At 40.6% G+C, this 21557-nt stretch overlaps 1 protein-coding gene across 2 annotated transcripts; it reads right to left on the reverse strand.

The window, feature by feature from the left end:
- Window positions 1–1084: 1084 nt before the first annotated feature.
- Window positions 1085–16822, reverse strand: LOC131246462 (protein FRIGIDA-like). Of its 2 annotated transcripts, none has more exons than XM_058246624.1 (3): window positions 15697–16822; window positions 2547–2722; window positions 1085–2431 (listed from the first exon to the last, which is right to left on the reverse strand). In XM_058246624.1, the coding sequence occupies exons 1-3, from the start codon at window positions 16715–16717 to the stop codon at window positions 1571–1573; spliced, it is 2058 nt and encodes a 685-aa protein (XP_058102607.1). In that variant the 5' UTR covers window positions 16718–16822; the 3' UTR covers window positions 1085–1570. The 2 variants fall into 2 exon arrangements, with proteins under 2 accessions (XP_058102607.1, XP_058102606.1); XM_058246623.1 differs by having other exon boundaries at window positions 1085–2434.
- Between the last annotated feature and the right edge of the window lie 4735 nt (window positions 16823–21557).

The following is a 21557-nucleotide window of genomic DNA, read 5'->3' on the forward strand; positions in this document are numbered from 1 at the left end:
ATCACATGGGCTGGGTCTGCATCAGGCTTCTAAATTACAATTTGAGTTTCCACACAAATAATGATAGAAAATATCCAATTAGTGGTGTCTCTCAATTTTGATGGTAAAAATTAAAATGGTTTTAGTATATTCTCAAATGAAAACGGGCCTACAAAATACAGTGGCCCCACATTTGAATAAATTGAGGGCGTGTTGGTTTGGACCAGTATTCTCTGTTAGGTGGGGTCCACCATGTGATGGGTTGTTGCGGTGGTCCTGCAGCAAAAGCGTCCGAAGGCCAGGAGGTGCAGTTGTTCATTGAGAGATCTTTGGTCCACTACCCATTCAGTGTCCATTCGTTTGTAGATGTTGCACACATCTCCACCGCCACAAAATATTAGCATCTTATAGCTGGCATACAAATTGACTGTTGAAAAAGAAACCATAGACATGGTTCCATAGGGCAGAGTTAGCCCACCAATCAGCTTGGCTGGGGTTGGTTGCTGTAAAACCATCATCAGTCCACCCAACATTCATGTACGGGGCCCTTGAGAGATGAACAACTAGCCACTGAAAGGTTGATCCCATCCCACCCACAGGAATTCTTCATGATCAAAGCCTTATCCCAATCCATCAAGGACGGCTGCGTGAATCCCATTCTATCCTTTCCACTTCATCAGTGGAACCACAGGTCGAGAAAACTTCTCTCATGGAAGAAAAAAGGAGAAGAAAAAGAAAGGAAAAGCTAGTACGTCTGGGGAGCAGCAGACAGCTTGATGTCCATGCAAATCCCAAAATGAAATCTCGTCCATCCATCCTTAGGAGAAAACAGAAAAAAGTCAGGAGAAAAACGATTGGAAGCTTGTGGATTGGGCTTGAAGAAATCAATAATTAGAATGAGTATACATTGTACTCATTCACTGAAGAAACAGGAGGCTCATATCTACTGCAAGGCAAAGTCAGCACTACGGGTTTTCTTTTTCTTTCTTTCTTCTTCTTCTTCTTCTTCTTCTTCTTCTATTTTTTTTTGCAAAAAAACAAAAAAAAAAAGGGCAAGCATCAGCTGCCAAACTCAAGATCGGCGGTATCTATCAATCACTGCAACGATAGAAATCAGTTGCACTCAACTCATCAATGTTAAGGCACAGAATACTAATCTAACATTTACATCTCGTTGCCAACTTTGACTTTGTATGGAAGATGTGCCTTTGGACATCTTGTTTTCTGCACAATCAGTACTCTGGCTGGCCATGGATAGCCTCCATTCGATTTCGCATGCCAGTTTGGGAGAAAACCCCCAAATCAAGACGGTAACCTTACTCCTTTCAAGTAAATTTCAAATGTCCATCTTGCAGGAGAACATGAAGGAGCTGATGTGGCCAAAACATTGGTTACACGGATATCCAGATTTCCAAAGATGGCTGTCTGAAAGAAGCAAAAGAGGCCCAAATCTCCTTTGGGAGTTGCCTATAATAGATGGGTGAGCAGGTAGAAACATCCCACCCAATTCAGACTCTTCCAAAGCTGATATTCTCTGTGGAGCATGCAAATGTGGGTACTGATCCAAATGGCAGAAATGGACCCTACACATTTAATAGTACGGATGGTGATGATAGACGGGTGCCTGAGCTGCTGCTGCTGCTGGTGCCACATTGCCCATGCGAGAGCTGCCATAATATGATTCACCTTCCAAAACAATGTCAGCAAACTGATATAGATTTCCTGGGTCCCTGTGGGATGGCAGCATCGATGCAGACGGCTCTGGTAAGCTTTGCGGCACAGCTGAAGGCAGGAATCCACCTAATAAGCTCTGCCCAACTGAGTGGCTGTTGAAGGCTCCTTCCCTGTGCCACTCATATGACCTGATCCCGTTGTCTACAAATGGCCTGCTGCTGTTTCCAATTGGCAGCCCACCACCAATCCCAGCATATGGACCCACACCGCTTGATGTCGATGGCCCAAGATCGCTACCTGTCAATGGTCCAACTCCTGCTGGCAACACACCACCAATTCTCATTGATGGGCTGTGAACATTAGTGGTCAGCAGCCCCATGCTGCTTCTATCAGAAAGCGCCCCAGCAGGTTTTACCAAGGCACCTGAGTATGCATTGACCAGGCCTGGGAATTTAGGGTCAAACAAGATCTTGGGCTGTGGTGGAGATGGCACAACTGCAGGTGTAGGTTGTCCTGGGAACGGTGTGTTTACAGTATTAGGCTGATGACGCTTAGCTGCTAGATGTTTTGCATTCTCTGAGGACCCTAGCTCCTTGGCTTTCCTCTTCTGAGCTGCTCTTTCCTGTGCCTTCACAACAAGGTCTGAGATATGTTTCTCTAATGTGGCAATTTTCTCATTGATCTTCCAATGAGCAAGCTCGTCAGCATTGAGCCTGAAGTCCTCCACACACTTGACAACTGATTTCAGAGCGGCCAGTTTCTTCTTACAAACTTCCTTCTGCTGCAGCAGGTCACAGCATGGCAGCATGAGAAAAGTGACAAACCCCAATGCATGTGTTGTAGGAGTTCCTAGTAGTAGTAGTAATAGCAATAAAAATAATAAAAGAGCATACCAGTGCTTCTGGCGAACCCTGTCCTTCTTTCCTCATTTTCTTTGCAGTTTTATCAGTTACGCGTAAGAAGGATGACAACATGGCCTGAGGGGAGAACTTGTCTTTGAGCTCCAATTTGCAGACAAGACCAACGGCTGCGGTATGCATCCCATTTTTCTCCATCCATGGAATGATATCTGTGGAATGAATGAGAGAGTAAGAAGCTAATAAAGCAACGAGTAGGGTGACCATTTAGTAGGGCCGAGAAGAACACTACAAAGTACAAAGAAAAAGAAACTGCAACCGATCGATGCTTAAGCAATATTATCAAAAGAATGGTTGGTAGATTGCAAGCAGAGAATCAAGCAAATGTTTTGGATCAAAATGAATCGTAACATCAGAAGGTGAGATTGCAAGATTGTTTCTCAATCCTAATGTTTTTAGAATATAAAAAATAATATAACAAAGTCTAACAAGTAGACACATTGCATAGCTTAATCGGTTGTGCTGTGTAACAAACATGAGGTCTCAGATTCAGTCCTAGATTCATTAACACACAAAATAAATAAATAAATAAATAAAGAAAAAGTAATAAAAAAAAAATAAAAGCTATGCAAAGACTTAAGGCATGAGACAAATGTATCATAAAATCAGTTTGGTTTCATGATTGGGAGGTTTACCACTGAAGCTATTTTTGTACGTAGACAATTGATGGAGAAATATATTGAGAGGAAGGAAAGGATCTCCACATTGTCTTTATTCACATAGAGAAAGCATACGATAAGGTCCCTAGGGAGTTAGTCTGGTGGTTGTTGGGAAAGAAATGAGTCTGAAGAGGATATATTGACATTGTTAAGGATATGTACAAGGGAGTGGTAAAAAAAGTGAGGACCACTAGTAGAGAGACAAGTGAGTTCCCAATTACTGTAGGCTTAAGCCAGGGGTTGGCATTGAGCCTGTACCTTTTCACATTGGTTATGGTCGAGTTAATGGGCATTTGCAAGAAGAGATTCCATGATGTATGTTGTTTGCAAATGACATAGACGAGATGCGGGATGGCATAAACACAACGCTAGATTTTTAAGGGATGCTTTAGAAATTAGAATCTAAAAGATTTAAAACTAGCTAGGCAAAAAAAAAAAAAAGAGAGAGTATGTGAAGTGCAATTTTAGTAATAATAGGTGGGAAAATGAGGAATTAGTTAATATTGCTGACCAAGAAGTTTTCTGAAATGACTACTTTTGATACCTTAGGTCAATAATTCACAAGTGGAGAGATTGAAAAGGATTTTGCCCACAGAATTCAAGTTGGGTGGTAGAAATAGAGATATGCCTCTGGAGTTTTATGTGATTATTGTGTACCACTTAAAACGGAAGGAGAAATTTTATAGGATATCTATAAGACTAGCAATGCTTTATGTGACAAAATGTTGGGTAGTTAAAGAACAACATGCTCATAGGATGTGTAGTTGAAATGAGGATGTTGAGATGGATGAGTGGCAAGATGAGAAGATAGAATTAGAAATGAACGCATTCAAGGGAACTTAAGAGTAGTACCAATAGGTAATAAGATGAGGGAAAGTAGACTTAGATGGTTTGGTGATGTGCAACGGAGACCAAGAACCGCGCTAATTAGAAAGAATGAGTTGGTATAGCTTGAAGGCTCTCAAGGGCAAGGGGAAGGCCCAAAAGGACATGGATGGAGGCTGTAAGAAAAGACTTGATGACTTATGGTCTAAGTTCTAATTGAAGGTCTCTGGCCCTTGATAGAGTGGAATAGCATAATAGGATTCATGTAGCCGACCCCAAATTGGATTAGGGTTAGATGATGGGAAAAAAACATGGTCAAATCCATCATGTTCTAACATTCGGCATAAAAAAATGTTGTCATATTATAACATTCATCTATCTCTACATGGTGTTGAACTGTACAGAACATCTGGAAACAATCAGGCACCAGAAAGAAGCCAATTCAGTATGTTTCTTGCATATCCATTGCATCTACCTCCAGTCCGAAGCATTTGTGAAACATTATGCAATTCCCTGTTTATTATTTCATCTGAAATTTATGCTGAAGCTGCTGCTCTCCTCCAAGGGATTAGACTAGTTATCAATCACAATCCAAGTACAATCATCATCAATGGTGATTCAAGTAAGGTGATTGGTTGGATTAAATCGCGGTGAAGTCCTTCTAGTGGGCAATCTCATTGACGAGGCCTCTGATTCCTGCTCATCCATGTCAGTGTCATTTGCCCATGTGCACCGTTCAGCTAATTTGGAGACGGATTGGTTAGCTGAGGGAGTTATCAGAGATGGAATTCTGATTGTAGACAGTACAAGGGGGTGTCCGTGTGCTCCTGTTTGTGGTTGTATCTGTTTTTTCTTTCTTTCTTTTCTGGCTCAGTCTTTGAGACATTTTGCTGCTGTTTCTGTAGTTTTGTTTTTATTTTTCTCTGTAATAAAAAATTAGCTATTCACAAAAAGAAGGTTTGGATAGAGGTGGTGAGAGGGATACAAATGTTTGTGCAATACCAATAATAGGGTTTTATATAGGAGTGGCAAAACAGAATTAAAACGCAGATCTTGAGTAGCTATGGCAAGGCAATGATTAGGATGATAGACCGCTATTATAGTAAAAAGAGAGAGAACAGCTGACTGACAAGATAGTGGATGCTTGTTTCCATACGGCAAGGATCTTTTCATACCCTCCTTGGCCAAGGAATCAGTAAGTACATTTGCTTCTCCAGAAACACAATGGAATAAAACCATTAAATTCACCTAAAGATTTTTAACCTTTTTTAAGAGGTAACTGAATTTTTATTAGAAGCAGTGTTTTAAATAGCGGTAGCGTGTTGCGTAGCGTTCAACCCTCCGTAGCGTGTAGCGAAATAGCGTAGCGTGTAGCGTAAGCTACACAATACTTCTATTTTTTAATTTTTTAATATATATATGATAAGTATTAAATAGTAAGAAGTTGATGGATAGGGTCTTATTATTTTTAAGTTAATACATGTCTCGTGTACAATTTTTTAAGGGCCCGAATTAGGCGGGACTCGGATTGTGAAGTGTAGCACACAAGTGTCAAAGTTTTTTGAGCCCCACCATGATAAATGTGTTATATCCACACCATCCATCCATTTTGCCAAATAATTTTAGGGCATGAGCCCAAAAATGAGGCAAATCCAAAGCTCAGGTGGACCGCACCATAAGAAACAACAATAATTAAACGTCCACCATTAAAAATTTATTGGGGGCTACAAAAGTTTTAGATCAAGCTGACATGTGTGTTTTCCCGTCATCCATGTCAATGTGACCCAATTAACAGGTTAGATGGAAAATAAACATTACAACGGACCGTGTAACAAAATAGTGCAAGTGCACTGTTCAACGTGCACCGCAGAACACAATAATAATAATAATAATAATAAGTGCGTGGCTGTGAAACAGCCACGCAGTCTATTCCGAAAATGAAAAAGAAGAGAGAGGGGGAAACCGAAAGAAAAGAGGGAAAGAAGAGAGAGAGAGAGAGGAAGAATCCCAGCTGCGGTCGCAACCGCAGCAGTTCGAGAAGAAGAGGAAGAGGAAGAAGAAGAAGAAGGAGAAGAAGGAAGAGGAGAAGAAGAAAAAAGAAAAAAAAGAAAAAGGAAGGAGCGTACCTATTTCTATCTCAAGATGAGATTGAATCAGTGATTTCGACGTCAACATTGAAGGGTGGGGAGAGGAGCAGCGTCGGCAGCGTCGGATTGGCCCTGTGAGAGAATTTTTGGTCTCCAAATGGAAGGGTGGGGACAACAGCTGCATCGGCTGCTTCGGTTTGGGGGTGGAAGCCTTTCGAATTAGGGTTTTTCTTTTTTTAACTTAAGTTTGGCTTGTGGTCTGAGTTCACCACTGTTTCCTGCACTGAAAAAAAAAAAAAAAAATACCAAACAGGTAGCGCACGCTACCTGCGCTACACGCTACGTATCCGTAGCGTACGCTACGACCCCTGTAGCGCACGCTACAGGGGAAAAACGCTATTTGTAACGCTACGTAGCGAAATCGCTACGCTACGCTACGGGCGCTACTGAAAACACTGATTAGAAGACACACTGAGAGGCGGGGAAAGAATACAACGTGACACTAAAATAAAAACCAAAAGGAAGATCAGCTGACTTCGCTTCTTTTACATGAGGAGCGCATTCCGAAACTGCTAATTTCACTAAACAAAAAGTTTCTTCGACAGAGGAACTCTTGTTTTGAAAGCAACTGCTGTTTTGCTCTTTCTAAATAAACCAAAAGATTCCCATTGCGACAAGCCTCCAACTAGCTTTTTGAGGTTTACCCACTATGGCTCCGCGCCAAGCCCATAGAAGATGGTCGACATACTTCGGCATCGCCCATGAGATATGGAATAGAACAGTGAAGTGTTCCCAAACTTTACTAGCATAGGGGCAATGGATGAAAAGATGATCGAACGTCTCCTCATCCCTCATACACATTAAGCAGATATTGGAAAGGATTAGAGATCTTCTTTGAAGATTATCCGTGGTTACTACTCTTTTCCTCCCCACAAGCCAATCCTCGGAGGGACTCCAAATGACCAATGATGAAATGGAAAGGCAGGCGAGAGGTCTTTGAGATCAAGGTATAGAACGAGCGCACTGGAAAAACATCCGAAGCATGATATTTCCAAACTGTTGAGTCTTCTTCATGAGGGGAAGGGATGACAAGCTTCAGATGGTTGAGAAGGCGAAGGAAATCCTCAAATTCCTCATCCAACAAATTTCTTCAACAAGGGGGAGACCAAGCGACGGATCCTCCTTGTAAAGAAAAGCAATGATCAACAAGGATGAACCAATCGAAGGCAATACTAGCAAGATCAAAGAGATCTTGTAAGGCTTGTCCCCAAACCAAATATCTATCCAAAAACAAATCATGTTTCCTTTCCCGAGAGCGAAAGAAACTCCCTCATGATTTTTTTGCTCCATGGTAACGATTGCCTTCCAAACATGAGATGTGCGATAAAGGGATGAAGATTTTATGCTCCAATCACCCACATGGGTACCATATTTAGAAACAAGAAGATCCCTCAATAGTTTGCCCGCTTACGAACCAAACCTCCAACGCCACTTTCCAAGAAGAGCTTCATTCATAAGACCCAGATCTTTCAAACTGGCTCCCCCCTCATTAAACTGCTTACAAACATCTTCCCATTTGAGCAAATTAAACTTCCTGTTTTCATCGGCCCCTTTCCACAAGAAGTCTCTACCCACTTTATCAAGCCTATCTAAAACTGATTTTAGGCACATGAAAATGGACATGAAATAGATAGGCACGTTAGAGAAGAACGCTTTGATAAGAGTCAAACCAATGAAAGGTATCGGTGCTTCCAAGAAGAAAATTTCTTTCAATGACCTTGTCCCGTAAGTGCTTCGCCGGCTTTCTGATGCAAAGGGGCATCCCGACATAAGATGAGGGGAAAGAACCACTTTTGCACCCAAAGATACTCGCCAACTAAGAAAGCTCTTCCTAATTGACATGAATTCCAAACATTTCACATTTGGAAACATTGACATTTAGCCCCAAAACCACTTCAAAACAAACAATGATTATCAACCGCCTTCCTATCTGCGTCATAGAAAAGAATCGTGTCGTCTGCATATTGAAGATGATGTTAGATAGAACACTTCTAATCTTAGAGCAAGGACTTTAGCTAAAATTTTATATGGACTTCTGATGAGGTTTATAAGATGAAAGTCTTTTAGTAATTCCACCCCTTCGATCTTAGGAATGAGGGCTATGAAGGTTGCACCAAGGTCTTTGGATAGGTGGCTTCTATAAAAAAAAAACTCCGAGACGAAGTTCATCACATCTCCACTAACCGCTGACCAAAATTGCTGGAAGAAGGAAATTGGAAATCCATCTGGTCTGGGTGACTTGTTGTCACACAAAGAATTGACTATCGTTTTGACTTCTTCTTCCAAGATAGGCTTCTTAAGGGAATCTGCATTCACAACTGAGAGACGGGGGAATTCCAGGTTATTTAGTCTTGGTCTATGCCATTGGTCACACGAGAGCAGGTTTTTATATAATTGAACCATAGAATAACATATTTGACCTTTTTCTGAAGTTCTAATACCATCCACCACCAAACTGCTAATTCTGGCCCTAAAACAATCCCTAACCCATAGAAATTCGAAAGGAGAACAAAATAGGGAAAAAGTGGAATAGAAGAGTTGGTTATGGCTATTTAAGGCTTTTAAGCCCGTATCAGTCTGACCGATATGTGTATGACGTATTGGTGATGTGTCAGTCAATACAGGCCGTATCAGACTGATATGACCCAGTTTTTTCAAGACAGGCTGACATGAACCTGTATCGCATATCACACTGGGCCGATACAGCCGTATCCGCTGATACAATGCCGATATTCTAAACCATGAATGTATGTAAGGAGGTTGGGTGGTGGGTGATGAGGAAAGGCGTCTCAGGAGTACCCCAACATCGTTAAAGACATTTACAAGGGTGCCATCACAAGAGTGAGCAACATGATTTTGTTTACAGATGAGTGATCAACATTTATAAGGGTCCCTTTTTTGCTCTTGTCATAAATGAATTAACTGCTGGTGTGTTTTTTAAAAATATAATAATAACTGCTGGTACATAGCATGAAGTCCTCCAATTTATGTAGTTACAGATGACATGATTGTTGGCTGATGAGACTGTCAAGGAGCAATGCTAAATTGGATATTTGGAGGAAGGCTCTAGAGTCCAAAGAATTAAAAATTAGCAAAACGAAGATGGCATATTTGGAATGCTACTTCAGCAGCAATAGATATAGAGGCGGCTTGGATGATGAAAACAATTTGTTTCATTACCTCAGTTCTATTATTTAAGTAATGGGAAAGTGATGAGGATGTTTCCAATAGAATTGGAGTTGGGTGGATGAAGTGGAGATGTGCCTTTGGAGTGTTGTGAGATGCTGCATGCATATGAAAAAAAAGGAAATTTTGATAAAACAATTGCTTGGCTGACTATGCTATATGGAGAAAAAGCATTTGGCAGTTAAAAGGCAGAATGTGCAGAGATTGCAACGACGAGCATGTTAAGATGGATATGTAGAAAGTCCAGGAAATAGAGAATTAATGGGTTCATCTAAAGCAACCTAGTAAGAATTCCTACAAGAGAAAAAATGATGGGGAATAGATTGAGATGGCTCAATTATGTGCAACAAAGATCAATCTGACTAACATAAGGAGGTGAACATCGATTTGGGTTGACAGGCCTGGATTGGGAAAGAGAATGAGAGGAAGACCTAAAAGGACTCGGGATCAAAGTAGTGAGATGGGATGTGAAAGCTGGTTCACTTACCAAGAATAGGGCCTTAGATAGGAACTTTTTTTTGGAAGATGCCTTAGGAACAATAGCAAACATGATTTGGGGAGCAAACCCAAATAGCTGAGACAAGACTACAATGATTATGATAATGATGACGACGACAACGTTGATGACGGAAGTGATAGAGGCGATGACTGTGATGATGACTAAAATAACCTAAATTCCAGCACACACCTGTGGAACCCTTTTGTCGACACTAATACACTAAATAAATGTCGATTGTCAAAATAGCATGATATTGGGCTTGTTTGGCATCTAGCTGAATGGACCTTAAAGGGCCAATTTATGTCATGTCGACAATGTCCGGCACCCGCCAAGTGGCCCATAAAATAAGTGATGAATATGCTCCTGCACTACCTTCCTTCTTACATGCTTTTACTCCACTTCTATCATCTTTGAATCATGGCTTTGTTGAATTGGGTAATGAAGGAAGAGGAATTGTCGCATATGAGGATTCAAAAGAGATCTCAAGAATGGCACTTCTGCTGCAAGCCTGCAACCAACATTACCTTTTCCGTTCTCCAAAATACCACTGTCCTCTTGCTTAATTAGCATGTCTTCCTTCTACTACAAAAACACAAATTAATCCTTACATGCTTTTACTCCACTTCTATCATCTTTGAATCATGGCTTTGTTGAATTGGGTAATGAAAGAAGAGGAATTGTTGCATATGAGGATTCAAAAGAGATCTCAAGAATGGCACTTCTGCTGCAAGCCTGCACCAACATTACCTTTTCCATTCTCCAAAATACTACCGTCCTCTTGCTTAATTAGCATGTCTTCCTTCTACTACAAAAACACAAATTAATCCACCAGGCATAGGGAAAATGTAAGAGAGATTTGGATCTAATGGTTAGCCACCTACCCACAACATTATTCAGTCTTTCAATAACTTTATAGTTTAGAAAAGAAAGGCTATAGATCACTGGTTGTGAAGTTCACGAAGGCCCTCGGACTTTCTAGTTCTTGGCCTCTATTTATTATCTGATTAAAGGCCACATGCTAATTCGCTTCCATACTTGCAGCCTGGAACTCCAGACTATTACCTTTTCAAGTTTCCTCTTCATTATTAATGTACCAACAACAGATTATGGTTGCATGAAGTGTGAAGCAAAGGAAAAGAGATTTGGATGTGGAAGTGGGAAACATCCACTTCAAAATGTTTGCAAGCATAAACAATTACGAAGCAAGAGCAAAAATGTGACTCTGAGGCACAACAAGAGCGGCACACAGACGCCTTGTTAGAACTTTGAAGATTTGCAGCTAAGTCATGGGCTTCAATGACCTTAATTTCATGAGAACTTCTACCATCATCATCACCCAATTCAATGAACCTAGAGCGGATGAGAAATTACAAACTGTTGTCAAATTAGCCTCTTGGTACTCCCAAAACAATTTATTATTCACTCAAGATATTTAACGCTTGATCTAACTACAAGTCAAGGATCTCAATTCTTGAGAGGATAACTTATGGAGGGAAAAATCCTCCAAAAATCAATAATTTGAAATCCTCATCAAGGGCTTTTGTTCTCCCAACATTGCGTTATCGCACATCCCCAATGTCAAGCCAGATTAGGTGTTACGAGGGGATAGCTTGGCAATATTTGATGGAATATTAGTAGAAGATTTCCACTGGGAAGCCTACCCTTTGGAGGGCATGCATTAGCAGATGGACCCCCTTGGCTCCCAATTTATTAGTGCCCATGTTCTCAAATAAGATGTAGGGCCTTGCCTTGAGTTTGGGTGCCCATGTCATTAGTCTCCTTCCAATTTCCCAACTTTTGGAGTCTTGCTAGAACTGTGAGATCATGGGGTTTGCCCCTCACAACATAACTACAATTCTTCCAAACATGCCCCTTTTTATGTTGTTCGAAGTTGATTTAGTCCTCTTCCTTTGCGACTATGAGAGTGCGGAATCTGTTTTCACTTTTCGGCCATCATTTTTTGGAGCACTTTCATTGCCTTTTAGATTGCACCCTTGCAGTTTGTTTTCAATCATCAATGGGATGGAATAGTGAATCATGTAATTATCAACCGCCAACATTCGGGCAAACTCAATCACAATTCCAAATATAGATAATGAGTCAATACAAAAAATTCCCCTACATAGTCACCTAGAAACATGATATCCGCATCCCATGTTTGCAAAGAGGTTCTCTAAGCCCTTACACACACATTACTTCAAGGGAGAGCCTTAGATTTTGAGGGAACCATGATGGGGACATCACGCGCACACGCGCACTCACGCCGCCCCCCCTACGCACGTACGCCAGAAGGAGGGCCCCGCCGTCGATTTGGATCAATGACGACGTCCAAGGAGCGCCTCTTACCTAGAAGACGAAGTTTTGATTCAAAAGAGTGGGTCCGTTAGTCAAGAAAAGCCCATCATGGGATATCATGATCGTGGCCCACTAGTCAGATTGATTTTATATTTTAGGTTTTGCTTATTACTGTTATTTAGAACATCATGGACGCTTTAGATTTCTTTGATTAGTATTTATTTTGGTTTACTTCATCGCCAAGTAATAGGTTGCGCACATGGCGAGAGTTTTGGGGTATAGGGTTTTTTTTATAAATAGGCACCCCTTGTAGCTTTTTTTCAATTTGATTGAAGATTAATAAAAATTCTGCGTTTTCCTACTCCCTGAGTTGTGAAGCCTAATTGGGTATGAAGCACTCCCTTCATCAAAGGGTTAACTACTATGGTGCGAAGCCGCATCTATCCCGATTCGCCCCCATCCATCGCCATCTCTACTACCCATCTTCTACCATCCATTCTTCTCATCTCACCCCATCATCTACACTTCGAATCAATCATCTATTGTAGCAATTCTCCTCCCCACATCAAAATTTCAAAATCTGGCCCTACAGGAGGGCTGAAACTTCTACGGAGCACCACACACAAACCGTACATCGGATCGAGCTGAGATTTGAGGGTTTTGGAGTCCATCCCTGGCCGACCAGGGCCAATGTGACCTTTTTCTGAATAGTGGGCCCCACACACGTGCGGCCGAGATCACACGCGTGTGGTACTTCTTTGGTTCGTCTCTCTCCTCTCTTTCACTCCGCTTTTACCCAAAATCCTTAAACCTAACCCTAAATTACTCAAATCTCCAATTTTATGCCCCTTTTCTTACCCTAGGGTTCCTTGATTTGAAATTAGTGAATCCCTTGGATTAGGGATTGATTACTATGCATGAGTGGATGATTATTTCTTATCTTTGAGTATCGTTTGGTTCATAATTTTTATTGATCCAGCCCTATCATGTGTAGACCTGGACCCGCATAGATTCCCCTTAATTGAATGTTTGGACTTTCATGTGGGATATGGAATTTGTGTAATTGTTTCTGAACTAACGTGATCTTAAGCCTGAAATCTCGCATATCATATTTAATTTTCATGTCCAGCATCAAACCACCAACTATAAAAAGAGGAAAACACCCTTAAAACTCTTAGAGCCTTAACTTTTGATGAAAATTGGAACACCAATTTAATGTTTTGATGCGATTTAAATATGATCTAGTTTTCTTTTGATTTGGGAGGTAGATGGGCAATGGCCACTATGATGTGTTGCATTTATCACAATTCACAACAATGAATTGATTACTAGTCCTCTGAATGGAGGCATATTTACCTAGTCAAACAACAAACTAGATTGGTAAAATGCAAATTAAATCGATTCTTGATATTTTTCTTTCAATAATTCCTAATGTCAAAAAGTTGGGAAGAACATTTCATAAAGGTGATGAGGGCCATTCCATAAATGCCGACTTTGGAACACCATCCAATTTTGTTGGACATCGGTCACCTAAAAGTGGGGCCATCTCCATTTAAACTTGATATATGTGGCTTGAAGACCCTAGTTTTGTGAAACTTGTAGAAGTTTGGTGGAAGGAATTGGAATATGCGGGTTGGGCAAGATTCAAATTCATGAAGAAATTCAACATGTAATAATTTTAAAAAAGGAGTGGATAAAACAACATTTGGAAAATAATCCTGAGCTCATTCCAAGTCATATGAGGCATTACCACTTGCTCGAGAAAGTTTCAAGATACTCAAATGTGAAGGGATATCCTGGCATAAAAAATTGACCTACCTCAAAAATGAAGACAAGAAAACTTGATTTTTTTCCACCAGATTGCCAACATGAGAAGGGAAATTTATGTCTTCAAACTTTGGGTGAGGAACACATGTCAAAGACCAAAACGAAGTTGAAACAAGCATAGTTGATCACTTCTCGCCTCTATTTTGAAGATATCAAAAGGTCCACTGTAGAAGACATTACCTTTTAACATGTATTCGTCAAGATAAAGCAAAGTTCGTAGCTTATAGCTATTATTAATATTACTTTTGTGTGTAAACCAGGATCAAAATATCATTGCCATAGTTCAGCAATGATCCTGAGAATCCTAGCAAAATGTAAAAATCATAAACAAGTGAAAAATAGTGAGCAAGGCCTCCAATACAGCCCTTGATTGAGGATAATGGCGTTTTACTATCACCCAAAACAGAAGAAATATCAACAATCATTGAAGGAATTGTATCTACTTGATAAGGCTAGCGGTTCTAGAGGCCAAGAATAACAGCAATATAATGAATTTTACTTCAGTGAGATGCACACCAAATGGCTAGTCCTATCCATTGCTGTCAAAATCCTCCTATCATCATCGCCATCACAATGAAATGCACACCAAACTACTAGTCCAATAAATTGTGGTGGAAATCATAGCACAACCGTCATCATCCTAGCCTTGTCCCAGCTATTTGGGACCAGCTTCGTGAATCCTGTCAAAATTGTGATCCATGATAAATCCTACAAATTAGGAAATTAAGCTGACCTCTAAAGCAATTCATGTTTCTTGCTTGAATCCTAATTGACTAAAGATAACATGAAATAAAATTGTAATTCACTGCAAGAGTAACTTATTCTAATTTTTGGGAGTTAACAAGGTTCTATATAGTAAATCACCACACAACTTCTAACCTAGACTGCCCGTCTCTAAAATTTCAATTGTTTTTAACTTGTTATTAGTGTTCAACGAGGATCAGAAAATCTTAAATCCTGTTTGGAAGATGGGCTTAATCGAATTCTCAGAAACCCATTACATAAAGCAACTACTAGGGTGGCATCACCCACAATTTTGCTGGCCTGAACACAAATTGCCCCGAAAATCCCAATTTTAGGAGTTTTTTCTGGCACAGCCAACAAATATCCAATCAAGGATTTCCGCCTTAATCACGCAAGTGCCTGACATGGCACATGTGTGATTTGAACCATTTGCAGGGCAGGTTGTACCATCACAAGTCCATAGCCCTTAAAGCAAGCCATTATGCCACTACATGTGTATAGGCTATGAATATATGTGAAATCTAGACCATAGATCTTCTTCAGGCAATCAATCATTATGAACCACCCATGCCGCTCGTGTAGATGGGTTAGGCCAGGAATCCAAACAGTCCCTTAGGCAGGGTCTAAATAGTGCGCACAGTTGCACGCTTTTTAAGGGGTGCCAACTTCTTTTTCTTTCATTTTTGCAAAGTGCTGAAACGCATTCTGCATGGAGCTAGATGGAGAAAGTCTGTGACACCGGCTCGTAATGGCAAATGAAATCAAGTGGTAAAAAGCCAAATGAGAACAGTGGGTATTTTGGCCAAGGGACATTCGCTCAGTGAAAATGTAAGAACTCATAAAAGCAACCTTGTTGGATAAACTTGAGGGAGAGGAAAAAAAAACGTTACTGCATCCAAAGTAGTTTTTATTCAGAAATAGAGCTCCCAAAGAGTAAGTAATACCTTGAATCATTTCAAGGATCTGAGGTGAGCGGCATATCACCATAGCTCTCTTCCATACCTTAGACATCTGAACCAGCACGCACAGGTCATCTGTCCTGAAAACCGATGCAAGCCCGAAGGCAGCGACAAGCAGGAGCAGCCCCATGGCATCCTCAGAGTAAGCAGTGGAGATCCCGCCTTCTCGAACGAGCCTGTTCCTCCAAGCATCCGCCGCCTTCTCAGCTTCAGCTTTGACAGGAGGCTCGACCTTGGGGCACCCGGCGAGGAGGAAGAATTCCAGTATACGGATGGACGCGCGCCGGAGGATGACTGCCCTAGATTTGTGGTCGGCAAAGGCCTTGCTGCCCTGGATATAGAACCTGCAGAGGGAGTCGAGGACGAGGCGGGCCGGTTCGGGCGCAGCCCGCTTCAGTGCGTCGGGAACCTCCTCGCGGAGCATCTGAATTTGAGGCAATCGGGTGGCAACGTATTTCCGGAGCGTGCGCCCGTGCATGCTCTGGCAGATGACGTCGAGCTTGGGTGGAGGGTGATCGGCCAACACAGGAAGAGGCGGCTCTGCAAGGCTCTTGGACGGCGGATTTCGCTCGGCCTGCGAGGTTTCTTCGGTATCAAGCTCCTTTGATCTCTTGTCGATGGAGTCCTTGATGGAGTTGAGATGGAGGCGGAGCTCGTCGAATCGGAGGGTGAAGGTGAAGAGAGCGGAGGAGAGGCCGCGGAGATTGCTGACGGATTTGAGGAGAGGCGGGTCTGCATCTCCTGCTGCCATCGCTGCAGGGCCCGCTTCTATCGCAGGGATGATGGCAGAAGAAGCTTGAATTGAAGGAGCAGCAACAGCAGCAGAAGAAGAAGCGTGTGATGCAGGAAGGGCAGCAGCAGAAGGAGAAGCACATTGTTCGATTTTTATGGGCGTACTAAGAGCAGATGGCTGTTTCTCCATGGGCGCACCAGAAGAAGAAGAGTAGGATTGCTCTTCTTTGATGCGCACAGCTAAAGCAGGAGGAGGGGTTTGATCTGTTTTCATGGCGGAATCTGAAGGAGATTTCTTCGTCTTCTCCGGCGACGACAGGAGTGATTGTTTTTTTAAAAAAGGTAACTGAGGAGGCTTTAGGGAGGACTAGGGATCTCTCCCTCTGGGGCGCGGATTAGACACTGGCAAGATCAGTATACAAATCGCTGCTGAAGTGACGTTACCAAGCTTTGTGGACCCACCATGATGCATGTGTTGTATCCCTACCGTCCATCCATTTAGCCATTTTGAGAGATAGTTTCATGTCATGAGAAAAATAATGAGTTAGATCTAAAGTTCAAACGGACCTACCATGGAAAACAGTGGGATAGTGACATCTACTGTTCAAAACTTCTTGGCGACCACAGAAGGTTCTGATAAAGCTTATATTTTTGTTTTCACTTCATCTATATTTATTTATGAATAGGCTGGATCTAAAAATATAAATCATGGTGGGCCTTGTAAATGTTTCAAGCGGTGGGTGTGACTGATCCCGAGGTTTTGTGTAGTGGGTCCATTGGTACTTTATATCTATCTCTTTTTTTTTTTTTCTTCTCATGCCATAAAACTATCTCTACAAATGGTTGGACGGTCTGGATACAAAACACGCATCATCATGGGGTCCACAGAGCTTGGTGACATCACTTCAGTATCGATTGACCTTGTCAGTATCTAATCCGCGCCCCTTCCGAGGGAAGCAAATTGGTTGGTGTACCTCACACCAGATACGTAGCTGCTGTATTTACGTCAGCAAGTTATGTGGGTCTCAGGTATGTGTTATATCTAAACCGTCCATTCATTTGGAATGTGTTATGTTCGAACCATTTGTCCATATATCAAGCTCGTTGTCAGGTTAAAATAAGACATCCAAAGACCGAGTGGACCATATTACAAAAAGCAACGGGGGATTGAATGTCTACCAATAAAACCTTCAGAGGTCACTAAACAATAAAGTTTTGGATCAATCTTTTCATAAGGGGAATGTGTAACCTGATGAAAAGATTGGATGAAAAATAAACATTATCATGGGCCCTATGAATGTTTTTTTCAGAGATGTACATGAGCCGAACTTAGTTGAGCTTAACAATAGCTAACCCTAGCTTGAATTTGACTCAGCTCAGTCCTCGAGCCTAACTAGCAGCTCGGTTCAGTTCAGTCAGCAACTCGGGCTAATTCAAGCCTATTTGGAGCTTATACGACATTTTCTTAAACACATCAAGTGCATCTTCAATTTCTCGCAGAATGCAAAATAGTAATAACACTTTATATGTATTTTATTAAATACTTGATGAGTAACATCAAAATCAAGATACTAGGAGAATTTATGCACTCGAAATATAGTGATTTGTTTTGTATACATTCATTTCTTGCCACAAGCTGATCCTGCGGAGAATATATGCACCCGAAACAACCCTTCCTTGAGTCATTTTATCAAACACTTGGCGAGCAGCATCAATATTAAAATAACCGAGTCACCGAGCCGATTTGATCTGAGTTGATTCGAGTTGATGTTTGATTCAAGTCAAGTTGAGCTCGAACTCGGCTCCAAATTTTTTCGAGCTCCAAAATTAGTTCAACTCGGTTCGAATCCAATTTCGAGCCAAGATTTTCCAAATCGAGTTGAGCGAGCTGATCAAGCTAACTTGACTCATGTACAGCTTAGGTTTTAACAATGAGAATTATTGTCCCCACTGCCATATGTGGTGTAGTACACTTGAGCTTTGGATACAACTCATTTTTGAGTTCATGTTCTAAAATTATCTCTCCAAATGGATGAACAATGTGGATACAACAAATAAATTATTGTGGGCCCATGTAACCTTGATCTCCTCGGTGGTGTGTGGTACACCAGCCAATTTGGTTCCATTTTAGAGCATAAGCCTGAAATTAAAGCATATTCAAAGCTCACATGGACCACACCAGTGGAAATAGTGACCACACCACAGGAAATAGTATGAATTAAATGACTACATTGAAAATTTCTCAAGGGTGCAGAAGTTCTCAATCAAGTTGATATTCGTCTTCTTCGACCATCCATGTCTGTGAGGTTCTTGAACAAGATGATATTTGTGTCCTCTATCATCTGTGTCTGATTAACCTTATGAATAGGTAGGCCAACAAATGAAAAGTTTCAAGTGGAGACATCAATTTTCCTATTGTTTCATGTGGTGGTCCACTTTAGCTTTGGATACGCTTGAATTTTGGTTGGATAAGCCTTGGATCTCTCACAATTATACACATTCACTGTACACATAATAATAATAATAATAATAAGCAATAAATAAAACATATATGAAAAAAATATATATAAATTTTTGAACTAAAAGAACATATAATATTAATAAAAGATAAATATTGAAAAATATCCTTCGAAGCTTGAAATATCAAAGGTATAAGTTATCAAAAGTAGAAGTTTGGGGGCATGATCATCTCTCTTGAGAAGGTCCCTATCACAATATCAAGAAACCTGACATTGGCATGCACAAATCATGTAAGCATGAGACATGCATTGTGGGATTGAAGGAAGATACTCCTCTTAGGCATTAAGAAGCTGAAATTCATTTACAACTTTTTGTTGATTATCACTCAAAAGGGTTTGGTGTTAGAGGATGAAGAAATCTCTTTTATAAAAATTCCTAGGGAGAAGAATCATTTTGCAAATGCCTTGCTATTTTTAGATATCAGAAGACATGGATAGATCATACGGTATACACTGAAAGACAAAAAATACATTTTTATGGTTTGTAAATTGGGAAAGAGAAAGCAATGTTAGCTATGTTGAGTAAAGAGCCTACGTTTGCATGTATTAAAGGATAATCATCTTCCAAAGATGCTGCTTCTACCAACCATTGGACCATGCATTCAGTTTTTGGCCAACGGTTAAATACTTTATAAACAATGGGAGCGATTAGGTGAGACCCTGGAATCACCAAAGACGGTGTGGCCCTTACCATGGGGTCCACCTTCATGTATGCATTCTGTACTTATGTCATTTTTATTTATTTTTTTTCATATTATTTTAGAGAATTATCAAAAAAATGAAGCAGATCTAATTATCAAGTGGACCATACCATGGGAAACATTGGTGATTGAAAGCTCTACCATTAAAAACATTTTATGGCGCACCTTGATGTTACATTGCTGATTGAACGCTCTACCATTAAAAATATTTTATGGCGCACCTTAATATTTCCTTAATATTTATTTGCCATCCAATTTATTGATAAGGTCGCATAAGTCTAGATGAAGGGGAAAAATCAAATATAAGCTTGGTCCAAAGCTTTTGTGACTCATTAATGGTTAATCACCACTGTTTTCTATGGTATGGTCCACCTGATAATTGGATCTGCTTCATTTTTTTAAAAGATAATGGTGTGGATACATTATACATACATCAAGGTGGGCCCCACGGTAAGGGCCATGCCATCTCGGGTGAATCCGGGTCTCACCTAATCTGCTCCCATAGGCAATCTCCTAAGGTTATGGGAGCCACGCTCAGCATGGGCCACTTTTGATTGTAGAGACCTTTTGTAGATTTATCACCTACAGAACCTACTTGCATAGGCTCTGATTCGATTCATAGTATCCATTGGGTTTTTTATTCAGACAAGTGGATTCTATAATTAGGTGATCCAATATACATACATATATATATATATATATATATATATATATATATGAGAAATGCCACATATGCTAAGGACGTTCATGCATTTGATGAACGTGGCCCCACCGTGATGCGTGTCAAACATCAATAGCATGCATTTGATGGGTCCCCTTTAAATTATGGGATATCCCAAAAATCAGTCGTATACCAAACTCAGGTGGGCTATACCATCTAAAATCATGTAAAGATATGCCTAAAACATATAAAAGAACTTGGTAGGGCCACATAAAATTTGAATGCATCTGAAACTTGGTCTAACCCCTCATCCAAGTGGGACACACATAATGGATGGGCTGGATTTGTGAACCACACCTCGGTGGGCCAACAAATGATTATGAATGTTTTAATGGGAAGGTAACTCCTCTCAACTCTTATATGTGGTGTGGCCCACAAAAGTCATGGATTGATTTGATTTTTAAGCCCGAGGCCCACTATGGAATGGTGCATCTGACTGATGGGGTAGATGTTCGACACGCATCATAGTGGGGCCCACACGGCTCGACCTCACGAGAAGTTCCCATGAGGTCGGCTGCATAGAACCATTTTCAAATATCTATACATACATATATATATATATATATATATATATATATATATATATATATAGTTTTTTCAAGATAGTATACCTTACTTTTAAACCACCGGCATTTTTGTGTCCGTCCAAACTTACTTTGCCAAATTATTACCCTTATGTAAGGGTGATTTTTTATCGAACTAAAATGCCCCTGCTTTATCAGAAACGTAATTTCTGAAAGTTGTTGTTCTCCTCACACGGTTTAACCCTAGTAGTAAAATCTCCATTTTTTTATTTCTTTTCTTCTTTTTGTGATTGTCCACCCTAGCAGTAAAATCCCAATTTTCTAACTATTTCTTCTCTTGGTCGAGAATACACTTGCTACATACGTCATTTTTGAGTTTTGTTAACCCAAGATAGGACAAACATGGTGCCCTCATCAAAAAAGCTACGAATAACAAGTATATTTCAAATTCTTGACTTCATTATGTGGACCCCACTGTATTTTTTATGATATATCCGCACCGTCTATAATCCAATTATTTCTATTTATACATTTTAGGGTATGACCCGAAAAATACGGCAAATTCAATGCTCAAATAGCCAACATTGAGGCTTTTTTAACAAAGAACGAAGACCGAGTGAAATAGACCAAGGACCGACTAAAATTAACC

The sequence above is a fragment of the Magnolia sinica genome, chromosome 5, assembly GCF_029962835.1.
Source record: "Magnolia sinica isolate HGM2019 chromosome 5, MsV1, whole genome shotgun sequence".
NCBI lineage: Eukaryota > Viridiplantae > Streptophyta > Magnoliopsida > Magnoliales > Magnoliaceae > Magnolia > Magnolia sinica.